Below are 17,441 nucleotides of genomic sequence, written 5' to 3'. Positions count from 1 at the left end.
TAGGTATGTACCCCAAAACTACAAAAACACTAATTCAAAGGGATACAGGCACCCTTATGTTTATTGCAGCACTATTTACAATAGCCAATTTATGGAAGCAGCCCAAGTGTCTACCAACAGATGAATGAAAGAAGATGTAGTATTAAATGGAATATTATTCAGCCATAAAGAGGAATGAAATCTTGCCATTTGCAACAACATGAATGGAGCTATAGAATATAATGCTAAATGAAATACCAGTCAGAGAAAGACAAATACCTATGATTTCACACATATGTGGAATTTAAGAAACAAAACAAGCAAAGAAAGAGACAGACAGACAATCAAGAAATAGACTCTTAGTTACAGTGAACAAACGGATAGTTACCAGAAGGGGAGACAGGTGGGGAATGGGTGAAATAGGTGATGGGGATTAAAGAGTACACTTACACTAATGAGCACTGAGTAAGGTACAAACTGTTCAATCACTATATTGTACATCTGAAACTTATATCACACCATATACTTAATGGAATTAAAATAAAAAGCAACAAAAAAAGAAAAAAGAAAGAGAAGGGAGAAAAATCTTGACAGCTCAAATGCCCAAGAAGATCAGACAGATACATTTTTTTTCCTCTCAGAGGAAAAAAAATAAAAGACCTCTTGTACTAACATACTTAGAACTGAGTTCTAACAGAACAGTTCTAACATATTTAGTTCTAACATACTTAGAACTGGGAATTTTAATAATAATTAAACAAATACTTCTTTATAGAATGAACCAAATCTCTTTTACTTTTTTTAGTGATTTTAAAAAAAGTCACACTTGGGACGCCTGGGTGGCTCAGTTGGTTAAGCGGCTGCCTTCGGCTCAGGTCATGATCCCAGCGTCCTGGGATCGAGTCCCACATCGGGCTCCTTGCTTGGCGGGGAGCCTGCTTCTCCCTCTGCCTCTGCCTGCCTCTCTGTCTGCCTGTGCTTGCTCACTCTCTCTCCCTCTGTCTCTGGCAAATAAATAAATAAAATCTTTAAAAAAAAAAAAAAAAAGTCACACTTGTCACCCAGGTTCTTAGGGAACTAACAATTTTTGTTTAGAAATACTCAGAAAAGATAAAAGTTATGAAGAGTTATGAAAAGTTCTGAGGTTCTGAAGTGGCTTGAGAAGAAACAATCAAACTTCAAACACATCAAAGCACAGAAGCAAAAAATGACTGAGTCTGATCCCATTACAGGTCTCTTCAGAACACCATCTCCTATACACAACTAGAAAAATACAAAGATTTGACTCCCCAACAAACCCCTTTTTGAGCTTAGTCAAGACAGCTAACAAGGGCCCCAGCCTTTAGCATAATTAGAATGAAGACGATAATTCAGAGCTACTTGGCCTCAGCAGCAATAAATAGTTTCAATATAACCAAACCTAAACAACAAAACCCTCCAAAATTTGTTCCTAACCTTTACATTTCAAACGACATTTTAAAAATCCTAACAATAGCTATGACTAGTAATTTAGCCAATTCTGACTGAAATTAAACCCAACCTGATGCACATTACAGGAAAGAGTCAGACCTCATTACATTCCGACAACAGTAATAATGCAGCCCAGGAACAGCAGTCAGGACCAAACAGGAAGAAAAAAAAAAAAAAAATATATATATATATATATGTGTGTGTGTGTGTGTGTGTGTGTGTGTGTATATAGTATATAGAAGAGGAAGCAAGACATTAACTTGTATGGGATATTCTAAATGGGGGCAGAAGAATGGTGAAGGGAAGAAGCTAGATATAAGATAGGCCATGTACAGAGAAAAAAGAAAAGAGTGAGGATACACTAGTCTAGCTTAAATATAGTCCTCACTCCTTTCAGCCCTTCTTTTGTTTTGAGCAGGTACCTGGCTGTAGCCAGGTCCCACGTAAGCTTTTACCACCATGGAAACAATTTAGTATAACCATGAACAACATTAAGCCCTAAAACATGAGAATATTTCAGAGACAGATAGCAGTGATTGCTGCACAACAATGTGAATGTACTTAATGCCACAGAACTGTAAAAATGATAAATGTTATCTATTTTACCACAATAAAAAAACTGGAAAATACAAAGTTAAATTACTTTCTTTACTAAAGTGCTTTTCAGAGCTTTTAATATGCTAATGTGGATTATGACTCTCCAAGTGAAACAATGTTATACACAGCATTTACCCAATATATTTGACCACAGTATTCTTTTTTCAAAGCATTTCACATGATTAATTTTCCGAAACACATAAGCACTTTGAAAAGTGCTACCTTATTCCCTAGGAAGAATTCTTCGGTTATTTTCGCCAAGCTTCCACACTACTTCATAAATACCTTTGTTATATAGGTTACCACATTCTCTGCCTCTCCCACTAGACTTGAAATCTCCCTGAGGGCAGAAAAATATTTTTGTTGACTTGGGTACCATCAGCACCCAGTATAATAATCAGATAATAAACTATCTCACATCCTTTTCTCTTCCTCACTGTGATTTGAGAGATGTAGATAAAATGCTAGGACAAGGCTTCCACCCAAACACAAAGTTATTTAAACCTATTAAGGGAAAATGCAAAGTCAGGCTTAGAAAAGTAATGATGCTGTTTCCAATTCTTAGGACAGAGTATTTCTTCTCTTTTCACTACAGGCCCAGTTGTCAAATGTCTCAGTTTAGGGGATGAGCAGTCTAGATACCTGGAAAAGTTCCTGAGAGATTTCTAGGATTCTAAGGAACCCAAATCTCTTCCATTTAAAAAGTAATGAATTCCAGGGGTGCCTGGGTGGCTCAGTCATTAACCCTCTACCTTGGGCTCAGGTCATGATCCCAGGGTCCTGGGTTTGAGCCCCGCATTGGGCTCCCTGCTCAGCAAGAAGCCTGCTTCTCCCTCTCTCACTCTCCCTGCTTGTGTTCCCTCTCATGCTGTGTCTCTCTCTGTCAAATAAATAAACAATATCTTAAGAAAAAAGTAATGAATTTCATAGAGACAGAAACTAAAAGTGTGGTTGCGGGGAGGCGGGGACAATGTGGAGTTATTGGGAGTTATCATTTAATGATTACAGAGTTTCAGTTCAGTAAGATTAAAACGTTCTGGAAATAGATGGCGGTAATGGTTGCATACCAATGTGAATGTACTTAATGCCACTGTACTGTACACTTAAAAATGGTTAAAATGGTAAACTTTATATATACTTTACTATAATTCTTTTTAAAAAGTGATGTGTTGATCTATCTATCCCCAGTCAGGGACCAAGAAAAACAAGGATATTTTTTTTCTTATGACCAAGCTGATGGGCAGGCTTAGAAAAACAAGGCCATAGGTAACATTCCACTAGAAACACCTGGCTCCCTCTTTTCTCTCTGAGTGCCTTTTGTCCTCTCTGATTGTAAGAATTATTAAATTTACTACTTGTCTAGCTGTCAACGCACTCAACACCTTAGTCCTTCACCTCCCATTCTCCCTCTCTCCAAGATGTCTTCCTATGATCTATCTAGAAAGCTGCATCACAAAATTTCCTCAGTTCGGTGACATGTGTCATTGTGACTGCCACAGAAACATGCCTATTCCTCCCAGGTATACTCTAATGTTCCCTACCTCGCACCCTATATTACAGGCTCTCTACCTATACCCCCTATTTCTTAAGATAGCAAATCCTGAATTTATTTCTCCATTCACAGGTCAATTGCAAACACTTTAATAATATTATAACTGTTCATCTTACCCCATGCTTTTCACTCAGATTTATCTTTTACAAAACAATCTCTCAAAGACAGCAATTTTATCTTGACATTTCCTTTTTTTAAAGTCAATTAATAATGGTAAAGATGATGAAAACAGCAACAATACAACAGTAGCAGGAGCCAACATTTGAGGGGTAAACTTAGGCCAGGTACTGTACTTAGCTTTACACATACTATCTTATTTCTCAAACAAACCCAGGATGTAAATAATTATCTTAACTCTTCTACGGATGACAGAATAAAGGCTGTACTGCAAGGAATATTAGTCAAGGATCTATACCTCTAAAAGGTTTGTGAATGTCCTTCAGGAGAGCATGACCCCCCTCAAATGGCAATGCATAAGGTGCTGGGGATGTGCAACTCTGCATTTTGCTAGGAAAAGGGTTCGTAGCTTTTATTGGTATGCTGAACGATGCATAGCTCAAACATGATTATTAACTACTGCTAAATGGTTAAACATTTTCAATTAAAGCAAAATTCCTGAGTCTGAAGTTAGCTGTCTCTACCAGAGCACCTTACACCCAATCTACTTCCTTCCCTTAGGAAGCCATGATCACTTCACCAGCTGATCCTCACACTATTCCCTACCCAGAACCCATCCCCAAATCTGAAGCCTACCCAATGCCTCCAAATGCTTAACTGTGGACCCCATGAAACCTTTCGTGTCTATTCCAGCCCCTACAGATACGACAGAGCCTCCAAGCACACACAGGAACACGCACATTCCAACAGTCAACCCCCTTCTTCAGTCCCATTTTCTCACCCATTCATGCTCGCAATACGCACTTTAATGTGCATCTGCCTCGCACACCCCAACACTCTCTGCATTCGGAGACACATACGCAGTGTCCCACTCAGTAAACAGTTTGTCACATCTTGACAATCATACCCCAAGTTCCCCCTAAGAGCTCTCACACACACTGACCCTGGCCCTCAGAGACAATCTCGGACTCAGTCACCAGACTCACAAGCACAGTTTCACACATTCACTTACTCACAGGCGGCTCACTGGCCCACAGTACTGCCCAAAGTCTCACCGACAATCTCTCACATATTGACAACTGCGGTGTTCCACAAACGCTGACAAACACCCACCGCCGCTCCCTCTCCCGCCCCACCTCACCCGATGCTGATACAGGCAGACGTTCCCAAAGCCGCCGGTGCCCAGCCGCTCCCGCATCTCCCAGGGCCCGCCCGCGCCCGGCCGCAGCCCCGGGGGCCGCTCCATGGGGCGGGAGGGCAAGCGGCCTCACGTTCCGCCACTGTTCCCAGACCGGTTCCGGCCGCCGAGGATCGCGCTTCTTTCTTCTCGCGAGATATATGGGTCACTTCCGGTAACCGCCACGGGAAACGCCCTGCCCCAGGTACTCCGCACACCTGCGGGAGCCCAGCCAGCGAAAGGATTGGAAAGAGTGGAGCTCGCCTTCAGTTCGCTAAGTCCCTTTTTAAAATTCCTGGCTGAGAGAACCAACATATGTTTTCCCAGACTTCAAAACTATAAGCTCTCCATTCCTTTCAAGTCATTTTTCAAGTTATCGTCTCCACCCCGTCTACATTTCACCTTTCTTCAGACCTCTGCCATCTGTCATCCAACTCCACCACCCGCTGAACTGGCACTGGCAAAAGCCACCAATGATTCAAATATTGCGGAATCTAAAAACTAGAAAGACTCCTGCGCTTACAGATCTACTGATGCATTAAATTTTACAGTCTATGATTTTAAAAACGATTAATCATCTACCGTAAAGTCAGGCTCAGCTCTTCTTTTGCTTGACTTCTTGTACACCTGTTCCAGGATCTCCCCTGTAATCACAAAAGACTCAAGGATGTGATGCTGTTACAAAGTAAAGAATATTCCTCTTGATTTCGGGAGCTTTCCCCATGAATGCCTTACGGAGCTTGCAGTCCAGTGGTCTCCCATTTACGGATTTGCCAGTGCAGTAGTGCCTTACTGCGGGGAATTGTTTCTGATGCTTGGTGCAGGGCTGCAGAGGCAAGTTTTAGGAATACTGTTGGTGCAACAAGAAATGCTTCCCAGGGCCGCCTGGATGGCTCAGTAGGTTAAGCGTCTGCCTTCGGCTCCGGTCATGATCCCAGTTCTGGGATGGAGCCCCACATCAGGCTCTCTGCTCAGCAGGGAGCCTGCTTCCCCCTCCCTCTCTCTGCCTCTCTGCTACTTGTGATCTCTGTCTCTCTCTGTCAAATAAATAAATAAAATCTTAAAAAAAAATAGAAAGAAAGAAAAGAAAAGAAATGCTTCCCAGTGGTGGATAGCCTTAGCATGGAAGAACCAGTTTTCCGTTTTCACTTTGAGTTGGTTATATGTCTCAGCCTCACAGACCTTGGGAATCTAGTCAGTCATTCTGGGTATAAAAATAACTGTGGCATCCAATTCTCTGAAGAAATGTTATCAGTTGCATTAAGTGGTCATTGGAGCACCCTTTGAGATCGTGTGTGCTTGAACCATCGTTGGCACAGCCCCACCTATGGTGATCTCAGTACTCAAATTCCAACTTACACTTCGTGACCCACAAACAGATGTAGCATGCTGAGATGCCTAAAGGTGGATACAGCATGTGCACCACAGCAATGTTGCTGGCTGCTCTGAAAGTGCTGAACTGGCTTCTGGCAGAACACATGGATCTATTGATTCAGAATCCCTGAATGGTGCAACCAGAATGTTGAGTACTTGAGCACAAGCCAAGTTACAGTGCTGGGCCTCAGTAATGTGTGGTAACAGATTCTGGATTCCCGCATGTGCTTAGCTACCATGGAGCTGGAGTTGGAGGTGAGGGCAAATGGTACCTCCCAAACATATCTGTGAGATTTGGGCAGACTGCACAGAGGATTGTGGTACTGATTGCCCCTAACAGTATAAAGCCCTTTGTCTGCTAGGTGTACTACATAGCATAGCACTGAAGTGTGTCTGATCTCCATGGCGGGTAAGCAGAGCCCAAAGTCTTATAACTCTCACTTGCAAGAGCTAAGGAGGAATGCTGAGGACCTGGGGATACTGATGAGTGGGCTGACCCTAAGGTGGCCATCTTTGCAGAAACCAGGTTGTTTCCCATAGTTCATAGTACATCCCCATTCTCAGGGATGCTGCATAGCTTGTTTTTAAATTCCAGGATGGTCAACCTCAGGCTTCACAATCTTCAAGTTTGAGTCTGTTTTTTTTCATGTATAAAATGGAGGCAATAATACCTTATAGACATTTTGTTAGAATTAAGTGAAACATTGGGCCATAAGTGCTCAATATAAAGGAGCAATTAGTTTTCTTTTGGTTTCTAAGATACAGCATTCTCCTGTGATCTTTCCCTCTCTCTTTTCCATATACTTGTGGATCACTCTATTTCCAAGGACTACTTAAATATTGATACTTCTTAGGTATTTTTCTTTAGCTTAGGACTGTATTCATCCTATCTTATTTTCATCCATTCTCATAATTTCAACTATGGCTTATACCCTGATGATCCCGCAAACCAGGTCTCCATGAGTTTAGAACTACCCAATAGCACACTGCAACTATCCTAAGCAGAACTCATCTTCCTTCTTTTAAAATCTGCCCCTTCTCTTCCCAATTAGACTGTAAACTCTGGGATAACTGGGACCATGTTGGGACATGGGCATACTCCTGGAGTCTGGAAAAATACCTGGCACATAGGAGTTAAGTATTTGCTGAAGGGCTGAAAGAGCTCTTTTGTATCAATAAGATGAATACTGAATGCTGTAAGAGAAAAATGGCAAAAGCCTTATGTCCCTTCTCTACCGTAGACTGTTCAGGGAGAAGCCAACTGTGAGATCCTGGAATAATAGTAGAGTCCAAAGCCCTGGACACCCTATTAACACACACACACACACACACACACACACACACACACACACACACAACTTCATTTAATGGTATAGGTAACATGACATAACTTCCCAACCATGGAAAAGCATTTGGATTTTATTTGATTAATGTTTTCTAAAATGTTGATTAACATAAGCTGTACTTGAAGCTGGATGACAGACATGCTTATTTTAACAGGCTTTTCATCCTAGAAATATTTTCAAAAAAATACTCAATCTTGGGCCTCTTGCTGCAGGCAGGTTCCATGGGAATGCACAAAAAAGAGGCAGATAAACAGTCCCCATGGGAGACTGTACTTCCTTTAAAAAACAGGCTACTACTTCCTGTCAAGTTCATAAAGTGCCTTTTCCTTTGCTTAGTCATCCAGAGTGAAGTCAAAGGGCTCAAAGTCTTTCCGGAAGCGGCGAGCCAGCATCTCCTCCTCTTCCTTGCTGACCTGACATTGCCTCCAGTCAGACCTGTCAGGAATATTAAGGATGGCTTCACTGGCCAGCACCTCCCTGCAGAAAAAAGTAAAAATGGACAGTATCAGCCTGAAGCCCCTTCCCCTCTATTCCTCTTCAGCTGGAGAGCTCTTCTCAGTGTCACCCAAAAAGGTATGCAAATTCCTCTAACTTTGTTCATACCATTTTCTCTTGCCCAGAGTGCCACCTCTGCCATTCTATCAAAAATCATATTCAAGGGGTGTCTGGGTGGCTTAGTGGGTTAAAGCCTCTGCCTTCAGCTCAGGTCATGATCCCACAGTCCTGGGATCAAGCCCCGCATCAGGCTCTCTGCTCAGCAGGGAGCCTGCTTTCCCACTTCTCTCTTAGCCTGCCTCTCTGCCTACTTGTGATCAAATAAATAATAAAAATAAAATCTTTTTTAAAAAATCATATTCAAGTTAAGTGACCAGCTCAGGTCCTATCTCTTTTATAAACCTTCAAACCCTATTTCCTTTTCTCTCTTGGAACAAGCTGGAATATTACTGGTACTTATAGAAGCAACACTGACATAGTACAAAGACACTGGGCCCTGGTCAGAAAGATCAGAGCTTGGGGCAAGCATCCAGTTCCTGGTCTCAGTTCAGGTCACAATCTCAGCATCATGAGATTGAGCCCTGGTCAGGTTCCGTGCTCAAAGTGGGGAGTCTGCTTGATATTCTCTCCCTCTCTCCATCTGCCCACACACGCACGCATGCGCGTGCTCTCTCTTTCTCTCTTTCTCTCTCTCTCTCTCTCTCTCAAACAAATAAATAAAACCTTTTTAAAAACAAAGATTAGGGGCTTAATTCCATTCCTAGTTCAACCACTTGCTGTCTCTGACTTGAACATGACTTCATCGCTAAGTCTTGATTTCCTCGCCTATGAAATGCAGTAAGGGTTTCTGTGAAGTATGGAAATAACACAATCCAAGCACCAAACCAGCTATAAATACATCTTGCCGTGAACTCTAGTTTTGTCATCCCAATTAGACCATGACTTTGCTGAGGGCATGGTGCAGATCAGGCCTAGTATCATACGCCACTTTCTGTCTCTCCTAGAGGACTCACACCTAGGCACAACAGCACAGGCTCAGTATCAATAAAATAACTTATCTTGGCTCTCAGGACTAAAAAATATATCCTGATACACACACACACAGAGGCTACCTTCTAATGATCACTGCTTTACATTTTTATTTATTTTTATACTCATTTTGATATATTAGAAATATCTCTACTTGGGACACCTGGCTGGCTCATCAGTAGAGCATGCAACTCTTGATCTTGGGGTTGTGAGTTCGAGCCTGACACTGGGTATAGAGATTACTTTAAAAAAAAAAGAACTTTTTTTTTTTTTTAAAGAAAGAACTCTGTCCATCTATATGGTTCATTTTTCACTTTAAACTACAATAAACAGAAGAGTTGAAAACAAAATCACATGAGTTTTCTAAAAGTCATGGGCAAGCCTTGAGCCTACTTCTTCATCTATAAAATGTAGACAGAACCACCTTTCTTGTACAGTGGTGGAAAAAAATATTTTCAAATATTTTGTTAACTATAAAATGCTATGTAACTGTACATTAGTATTTTGAGAAACAGTTAACATTGAAAATACAACAAACTATCATGAGCACAAAACCATTCAGAGAACTTCTCTTGTGGGCTTATGTGCCTGTCTGTGTATCTGCAATTATGTGCCTAAGTCATCAGTGTCCACATCTGCATCTGTTGCTAAGGCAACAACAAAAAAATAACATCAGATGTTTGAAGTCCCTAATCACACCTATTCTCACTTATCAATTATCTTTTTGAAAATGTAGACAACCATATTTCCTAGACTTATCCAATGGTAGCAATCTCTTGGAAGTTTCCCAAATTAGTCCAAGAAGGGTGCAAAGTTGACTCAAAGCTCAGTTCTAGTCAGGAAAAAAAAATGCAAATCAGACACGAGTATTATCTAATCGGTTCTGCACATCTTATACTGCCCTCCCTCTATACTCTATTTCTTACTGCCAACAACTTCCTATCTTCAGTCTGCCTAGTTGATAACACTCTCTACATGGTTTTACAATCATGTTCTGTCTGATATGAGGAGCATAAATGACACCTCATCTAGGCCTAAGGATACTACACAATAATGAGGTTAAAATCTCATGTTTTGGAGTTCAACTTACCTAGGTTTGAACCTACCGAGTGTGCTCATGGACAAGCTATCTAACCCCTCCAAGGCCATGCTGTCCATTAACAGGAGCCACTAGCCAGATGTAGCGATTTAAATTTTAATCCTAGGGACACCTGGGTGGCTCAGTTGGTTGAGTGGCTGCCTTCAGCTTGGGTCATGACCCCAGGGTCCTGGGATCGAGCCCCATCATCACACTCCCTTCTCAGCAGAGAGCCTGCTTCTCCCTCTCCCACTGCCTGCTGCTCTGCCTACTTGTGCTCTATCTCTCTCAAATAAATAAAGAAAATCTTAAAAAAAAATCTTAGTTCCTCAGTCATGTTAGCCACATTTTAAGCACTCAGGAGCCACATGGGGCTAGTGATTACTGTATAGGACAGTGCAGATTTATAAACATTTCCAACATCATGGAAAGTTCTACTGGGCACATCTCTGAAGCCTCACTTTCTGCTTTGGTAAATTGGGATGATAGTACCTATCTTACAGAATTGGGAAGATTAGATGAAGCAATGCATGTAAAGCTCTTGGCACAGTGCCTGGCAAACAGCACACTCTCAATTAATGGTAGCACTTCACTCCTTTCGGCTAGAAGGCCCACACCCTAATATTTGCCTTATGACTCTATCTCTCAGGCTCAATGTCAACCTCTTCTTGAAGCCTTTCACAAAGCAGAAATAAGCTCTCCCTTTTCTGAATTTCTGAAGTCCACTATTCCTTCAAACTTTTTTATGGTGCTTTTCACATTCTGCATTACATTACTGTCACATATGCAAATATCTGACTTGCCCTAAGACTATAAGTTCTTTGGGGCAAATACTGTTTCCTACCTGGCTTTTTATTCAATTGTCTATGCAGCCCACTACTCTGTTCATAGTAGGACTAGTGATACATTTAAAATAAGAAAAATATACAAACCTTCCAAACTGTAAAGGAAAATTCTTTTTAATTCTATGGAAAAGCTTCTCTCCCGTGTCAAGTTCAACATAAAAATACGCTGCTCCTGGCTGTGCAATCTAAAGTAAACAGAGTTGAATGAGGACATATCATAATGCTTTAAAAATCTAAAACCTAGCTCATCTCTTATAAACTTTTATTTGGCAAAGAATTCAGTCTAGAAGTATAAGAGAAAGAATGTGAGCAGTACAGATCCCAAGCCACTTAATGGAATACAGTTTAAAAAGCCAAACTACCAGATATTACAAAGATCCTCCCAGTGGCACCCAACCTTCAAAGTTCCTGCCTTAGGAAATTTCACATTTTTTGCTCTTCCCAGGAATGCACCAAGGCATTGCTGTAATGTCATCCTCATCTCCAGTCCAATCAGTACCCCATGCTCTAGGTCCAAACGGTCCATCTGCCTATTTAACATTTTTGGGATGCCCTCAGACAGTAGAGCATGCCCTCAGACTCAACATGTCAGAAACCACATTTTTACTTCTCATCCTTTACTTTACATCCTTCCCCTCCTATTTCACCTGCTTGATGTCAGAGTGCTCTGGGATTTCCAACAGCTCAATCTGTTGCTGCTCGGCCTGGGTGATGAAGGCATCTTTAATGTCATCTGTGGTGCAGGAGCTGAGTGGCACAGGAATGACCTGAGGGGTGTTGGGGGAGAGGCAGACACATGGAAAATACTCTTCATACAGGTCCCTGAGAGGTCAGGCCTCCTGCAGAAGTCCCTGAGAAGTAGCAAATCCATCACAGGGGTGGAGAAATACCCCTCAGCAGAGATTCTCCTCAGGCCAGCCAGGCTTGTGTCAGCCTGTCTATAAGGACTTAAACTTACGAGATAGCTTGCCACATGTGGGAGCCAATGCCTGATGCAGGAAAGGCTGGAGAAAGATCTCTCTGTCATCAAGCCCTTGCCGGCTCCTAGGTAATATGTGTGGCAGAGTCAGGCCCATTTGAAAATTTAACAAATGTGCCAGAAAGAAAACCACCACAGCTACAAACCAATTATCCATAAACAATCCCCCAGTTTCTGAACTGATAGCTCTATCAAGGCTCTGGGACTACTTTGCACCTCTAAGACTTCACTCATGCTGCTGAAATAATACCCACTCACATAAATACCCACTCTCTTCCACCTCTACCTCTATCAAGGCCCCAGTCTTTCTTGAAACCTTCCTCAAGTACCCATTCCTTTTCTAAACAAGGCACTTACTACCTGTGCTGGCCCATTCATACTGACCATGCACTTCCCTGTGATTTCTCTGGATTTATCACTTTTTAATGAACACTACCTTAAATGAAAACTATTTTTAAATAGTGTTTTTTAAAGGAACACTTTTAAATGAACACTATTCAAATGATAATATGAAAATATGTATTAAGTATTTTAAATATTAAAAATGTAAATATTTGATTTTAAATTAGAATTATATATTGAAATATTAATTGATCTTATTTAAATACTTGTCAATATTCAGGTCCCCACAGGGTCCTTCCAAGTTCTGGAAGGTCTCTGGGTGGAGACCACCTACCTGCAGCTGGAGATGATGGCTCTTATAATTTCTCTCAAATAAAACACACCGTTTCCCTCGACTCTTAAAGAACCGCCTCAGTGTCACCTTATACTTCTCCACCTCTTCTACCACCTCTGCAGAAAGCTCCACCACTGACTGGTAGTGCCCAATAGGTAGGATGAGGACATGGTCATCAGATAAGCCTCCTTTGGCCAGGGCGAGGTAGCACTACAGAGGAAGCACACAGAATCAAGACATCAATGCCACATATAAGATTCTTCAGGGAAAGAAAGCCAATATAAAGAGTGAGCATGGGGCACCTGGGTGGCTCAGTGGGTTAAAGCCTCTGCCTTCGGCTCAGGTCATGATTCCAGGGTCCTGGGATCGAGCCCCACATCGGGCTCTTTGCTCAGCAGGGAGCCTACTTCCTCCTCTCTCTCTGCCTGCCTCTCTGCCTACTTGTGATCTCTATCAAATAAATAAATAAAATCTTTAAAAATAAATAAATAAATAAAGAGTGAGCATGAAGGTGTCGACAAAGTGCTTGAAAGGCTGTAAGAGAAATTCTCTGACTTAAAAAAAAACCTGATTTTAGAGGTTATAACAAGAACCTGGTGAAGAATAAAATTAGATACAACAAATTTCTATCCAACTATCAAATGAACTGGCACACCATCAAGCTTTTGGCTTCAAACACACCAAAGCTAAAGGAGACAGGAACAGCAAATAGTTAGCTTTTTCCCTCCCGGGCTCCAAACCTGAAAACCATTTCTCAGTTATTATTGCCTTCAGCCACAGAAAGATACCACTCGATTTCAAAAATGACCTCTTTCCCTATGATAACATCAAATTCCACACCCCATCCTCTGGACTCACAAAAAAGGCAAAGCTGTCATGATTAGCATCCAGTGTCCCCACAGCCTTAAACTGCTGCCTAACCCATACAGAATGAAAGCAAACATATAACCTGATGGGAGAAAAGAAGGAGAAACCTCAAACTCAGACACATCCAAAGAAGTAGAAAACTATGCTTCCTAACAGTGGATGTCAGCAGCTAAACAGCAACTAAAAATATTTCTGTCAAAACCAAAACATGCAAGACTGCTCTATCCTCAGACACTCTTTGAAGGGAAAACACTGAGTAGAGAAATGGCCAGTGAATATCACCACTGGCAAATGAAGGTACTAAAGCTTTAGAGAAAGCAATCCAGCATTTCCTTTTAGTGTCATGAGTTCAAAGTTAAGACTGAAGGAAGGAGTTATTTATCATTAATACCGAGATAATCCGACAGAATGACAGAAGAGGTATCCGAAACAATCTAAAGCATGTCATCCTTGATTTACTTGGCATAGAGGATAGAACATATTACAAATTTAATCTTCCAGATGACTGAAGTTCATCAAAACCTTATAAACACTAAAATATTTTCCTAACCTGTACAATAACTATTTTTGATTGTATGGGGTTTTTTTAAAGATTTTTTAATTTATTTATTTGACAGAGACACAGTGAGAGAGGGAACACATGATGGGGGAGTGGGAGAGGGAGAAGTAGGCTTCCCGCTGAGCAGGGACTCCGATATGGGGCTTGATCCTAGGACGCTGGGATCATGACTTGAGCTGAAGGCAGCTGCTTAATGACTGAGCCACCCAGGTGCCCCAATGATTTTATGTTTTTAAAGATTACTCTTGAAGCCTGAATCTTCTAACCTTTTCTTCATGTCAAAGGGTCACTGCCATGAACATCAGTTTTTATATTATAATGTGCAGTGAAGCTATTGAAGGTTTCTATTCCAGACTAAAGGGCACCCCCCTCACTCTCAGAGCTTTATCTCCCAGTTCTTGTGAACAGTTTCACACTTGCCCAATCTCCTCCCCTTCCTTTCAATTTCTCACCTTCAGTCCTATACTTGAATTATTTCTGAAAATGTATAAATAGTATATGTATAAATGTATAAATGTATAAATTAAAAAATAAATGAAAATGTATAAATTTAAAAATGCATGAATTCTGCAACAATTATTCTGGACTCTTGGCAGCCTTTCCCTCCTTTTACCAGTTTGTGACCATGGTCCATTAACATAGTTCCATGTATATCCCTTGAAGAAGGCATGACAAAGACCAATCCAAGACAAACAAAGGTAGTGAGAGGAGATCAAGAGGAATGGTTGCAGGGAGGGGATTCTAAACCCTCTGCCAGATACCTAAAGGTCCCAGAGATTCCCAAGAAGTTTCTGTCAGACAGAGGACAATACAGGTAAGTATAGACTTGAATACTAGTAGGCTCTAGGCTAAAATTTTCATGTGGCCTCCTACTTGGGGTGCTGGGCTGGGCTACAAACAAGATCGGAGATATTTTTTGCCCCTGTAGCTTCAGGCCTAGATGAGAAGGAAACAGGTTTCCTTGCTCATCCCCTAGTCTCATCTCGGGGCTATATAATCCTGGGCAATTCAAAGGTGAATGGAAAGAAAAGGTCATTTCTCCCTGAGGCCTAGAGCAGCCCTGAGCTAAGTGACTTGTTCCAGATCTGTATTCCCCTGTGTGCTGTTTTGAACTACTGAAGCTTCCCAAACAGAAGGCAATCCAAAGCCTGCCTGCCTACCATAAAAGCTGTGTGGAAGAGAAAAATGGCATCAACTAATCCAAAGAAGAAAACAAGGTCCAAGAGAGAATCCAAAAAGGGCATTCCTGTAAAACCAAAAACTTTTCAAGTCTGCTCTTCTTCCTACTGAAGAGTTCATTCATAGACTTCATGGCCAATGAGGCCCCAGGCCTTGACCCTATAATGCTCCCCCTATAGATAGGAGTGTGCCAGTAATCAAAATATAAAATTTAAATGTAGACGACTGGGACTCTTCAGTCTGGAAGTATAAAGGCAGAGAGGGATATGACTTAAAAAGGGTACAATGATGAAAATGAGACTCTGCTCAGTCTACAGGAGACCACAATAAAGGGCTCTCAGATTGTGAGGGTAAACTGAGGAAATGCTCACCTTCAGAAACCAAAATTAGAATAAATCAATGAAAGAAGAGATGAAAGTATCTATTTGCAGAAGCACTACACTGACTGAGAAACGGTCTATAAATAATTCCATCAAGAGCCATGGGAAACAGCCAATTCTAGTCACAGATCACTAGGGTGCAACTATAATCCTGAAAATTAAGCTTTCTTCATTCTAAGTGAATGAAAAAGAAGGATAATGGTCTATACAGATGCCAGGAAAATAAGGGTCAAAGACCAGTATTAGTCGATACCTAAACAAGTACTGCCCAAGGAAAAGTATCTGAAGTCTGAAACAGGACAACTTTACTGTGAGATACACAATTCATCAGTTGTGCACAGCCTGAGTAAAATCTTCCTCAGGATCATCCAGTTCTGTGATTCAGTGCTTACCAAGCAACCTTTTCATTATTATCTTGGGATAATGACACTACTACCCACACTATGAATGTAGATATGGGTATTCCTATCTAGGGATGCTATACCCTCTATTACTAGGCAAAACTCAGGAATTTATCACTTTAGTCTTTCATGTAATGATTTAGCATGACTCTGTTCCCAGTGTTAAGTAATTATAGATAAAAATTAATAAACTCAGCCTTCTGAATCTGAAGACGGGAAAAAAAGAGTATCAACAGTTTTCATCCAAATGTGTATATAGGCGACAGAGGACTCCCTTTTTAGGATAAAGAAAATCCTCTTTTAAATACTGAGTAATTAATGAAAGCAACTCATCACCTCTAATTTGTATGGACAAGAAGTATATGAAGGCCTCACCCTAGGATTCATGCATTTGTCAGAGAGGGAGGAAGGGAGGGGGCACGCTTGTAAAACCGCAAGAGAATTACAATAATCAAAAACACAGACAATAACAAATGTAGGAAAAATAGGAACCCTCACATGTTGCTGATGGGGATATAAGATGGTATAGTCATTTGGGAAAACAGTTTAGCAGTTTAATTAAAAAATTAAATATAAATTTACCAGCTCCAAAAATTCCACTCCTAGGTTTCTATCCAAAAGAAATGAGAACATATGTCCACATAAAGACATACATGCAAATGTTCGTAGCAGCATCATTCCTAATAGCCATGGAAACAACCCAAAAGCCCATCAACTGATATAAAGAATACATAAAAAGGACCACAAAAAGGAAGTACTGACACATGCTACAACATAGACAAGCCCCAAGAATATTATGCTGAATTAAAAAAGTCAGACACAGGGGTGCCTGGGTGGCTCAGTGGGTTAAAGCCTCTGCCTTCAGCTCGGGTCATGATCCCAGGATCCTGGGATCAAGTCCCACATCCGGCTCTCTGCTCAGCAGGGAGCCTGCTTCCCCCTCTCTCTCTGCCTACTTGTGATCTCTCTCTCTCTCTGTCAAATAAAAAAATAAATGAAATCTTAAAAAAAAAAAAAGTCAGACACAAAGACCACATGTTGTATGACTCCATTTATATGAAATGTGCAGAAAAGGCAAACCCATGGAGACAGAAAATAGACCAGTGGTTGCCTGGGGCTGAGGATGGGAATGGGGATTAACTGTAAATGGTCACGAGTGAAGGACATGTTTTGAAACCATGCTATGTGATGGTTGTACAACTTGGTAAGCTGACTACAAACGGGTGAGTTATACACTTTATTAAAGTGGGTAAACTTTATGAAATGCAAATTATAACTTTATTAAGTTAATAAAAAACAAATAAGGGTGTCCTTCTCTGTAAAAGGTCCTGGGAAGTAACT

The 17,441-nt window shown here is 41.1% G+C and overlaps 2 protein-coding genes and 1 non-coding gene across 8 annotated transcripts in view; all 3 read right to left on the bottom strand.

Annotated features, from left to right (window-relative positions):
- CHUK (component of inhibitor of nuclear factor kappa B kinase complex) overlaps positions 1 to 5,026 on the bottom strand; it is a 43,892-nt gene extending 38,866 nt beyond the window's left edge. For all 3 annotated transcript variants that reach the window (XM_032882366.1, XM_032882368.1, XM_032882372.1), the window contains exon 1: positions 4,857 to 5,026. In XM_032882366.1, coding sequence (XP_032738257.1) covers positions 4,857 to 4,961 — 105 coding nt within the window. In that variant the 5' untranslated portion in view covers positions 4,962 to 5,026. The remainder of the gene's footprint in view (positions 1 to 4,856) is intronic.
- A 2,639-nt stretch (positions 5,027 to 7,665) lies between these two features.
- CWF19L1 (CWF19 like cell cycle control factor 1) overlaps positions 7,666 to 17,441 on the bottom strand; it is a 30,450-nt gene continuing 20,674 nt past the window's right edge. For all 4 annotated transcript variants that reach the window (XM_032882377.1, XM_032882383.1, XM_032882385.1 and 1 more), the window contains 4 exons: positions 12,715 to 12,924; positions 11,707 to 11,826; positions 11,147 to 11,244; positions 7,666 to 8,089 (listed from right to left, as the gene is read on the bottom strand). In XM_032882377.1, the coding sequence (XP_032738268.1) occupies positions 7,945 to 8,089; positions 11,147 to 11,244; positions 11,707 to 11,826; positions 12,715 to 12,924 (573 nt within the window). In that variant the 3' untranslated portion in view covers positions 7,666 to 7,944. The remainder of the gene's footprint in view (positions 8,090 to 11,146; positions 11,245 to 11,706; positions 11,827 to 12,714; positions 12,925 to 17,441) is intronic.
- On the bottom strand, positions 12,031 to 12,178 carry LOC116858486. Its single transcript, XR_004380925.1, has one exon. It is a non-coding gene; the product is annotated as a small nucleolar RNA SNORA12 (small nucleolar RNA).

The sequence above is a fragment of the Lontra canadensis genome, unplaced genomic scaffold (genome assembly GCF_010015895.1).
Source record: "Lontra canadensis isolate GAN:19392208 unplaced genomic scaffold, GSC_riverotter_1.0 scaffold3, whole genome shotgun sequence".
Lineage (NCBI taxonomy): Eukaryota > Metazoa > Chordata > Mammalia > Carnivora > Mustelidae > Lontra > Lontra canadensis.
This window is presented reverse-complemented; position numbering and strand designations above follow the sequence as displayed.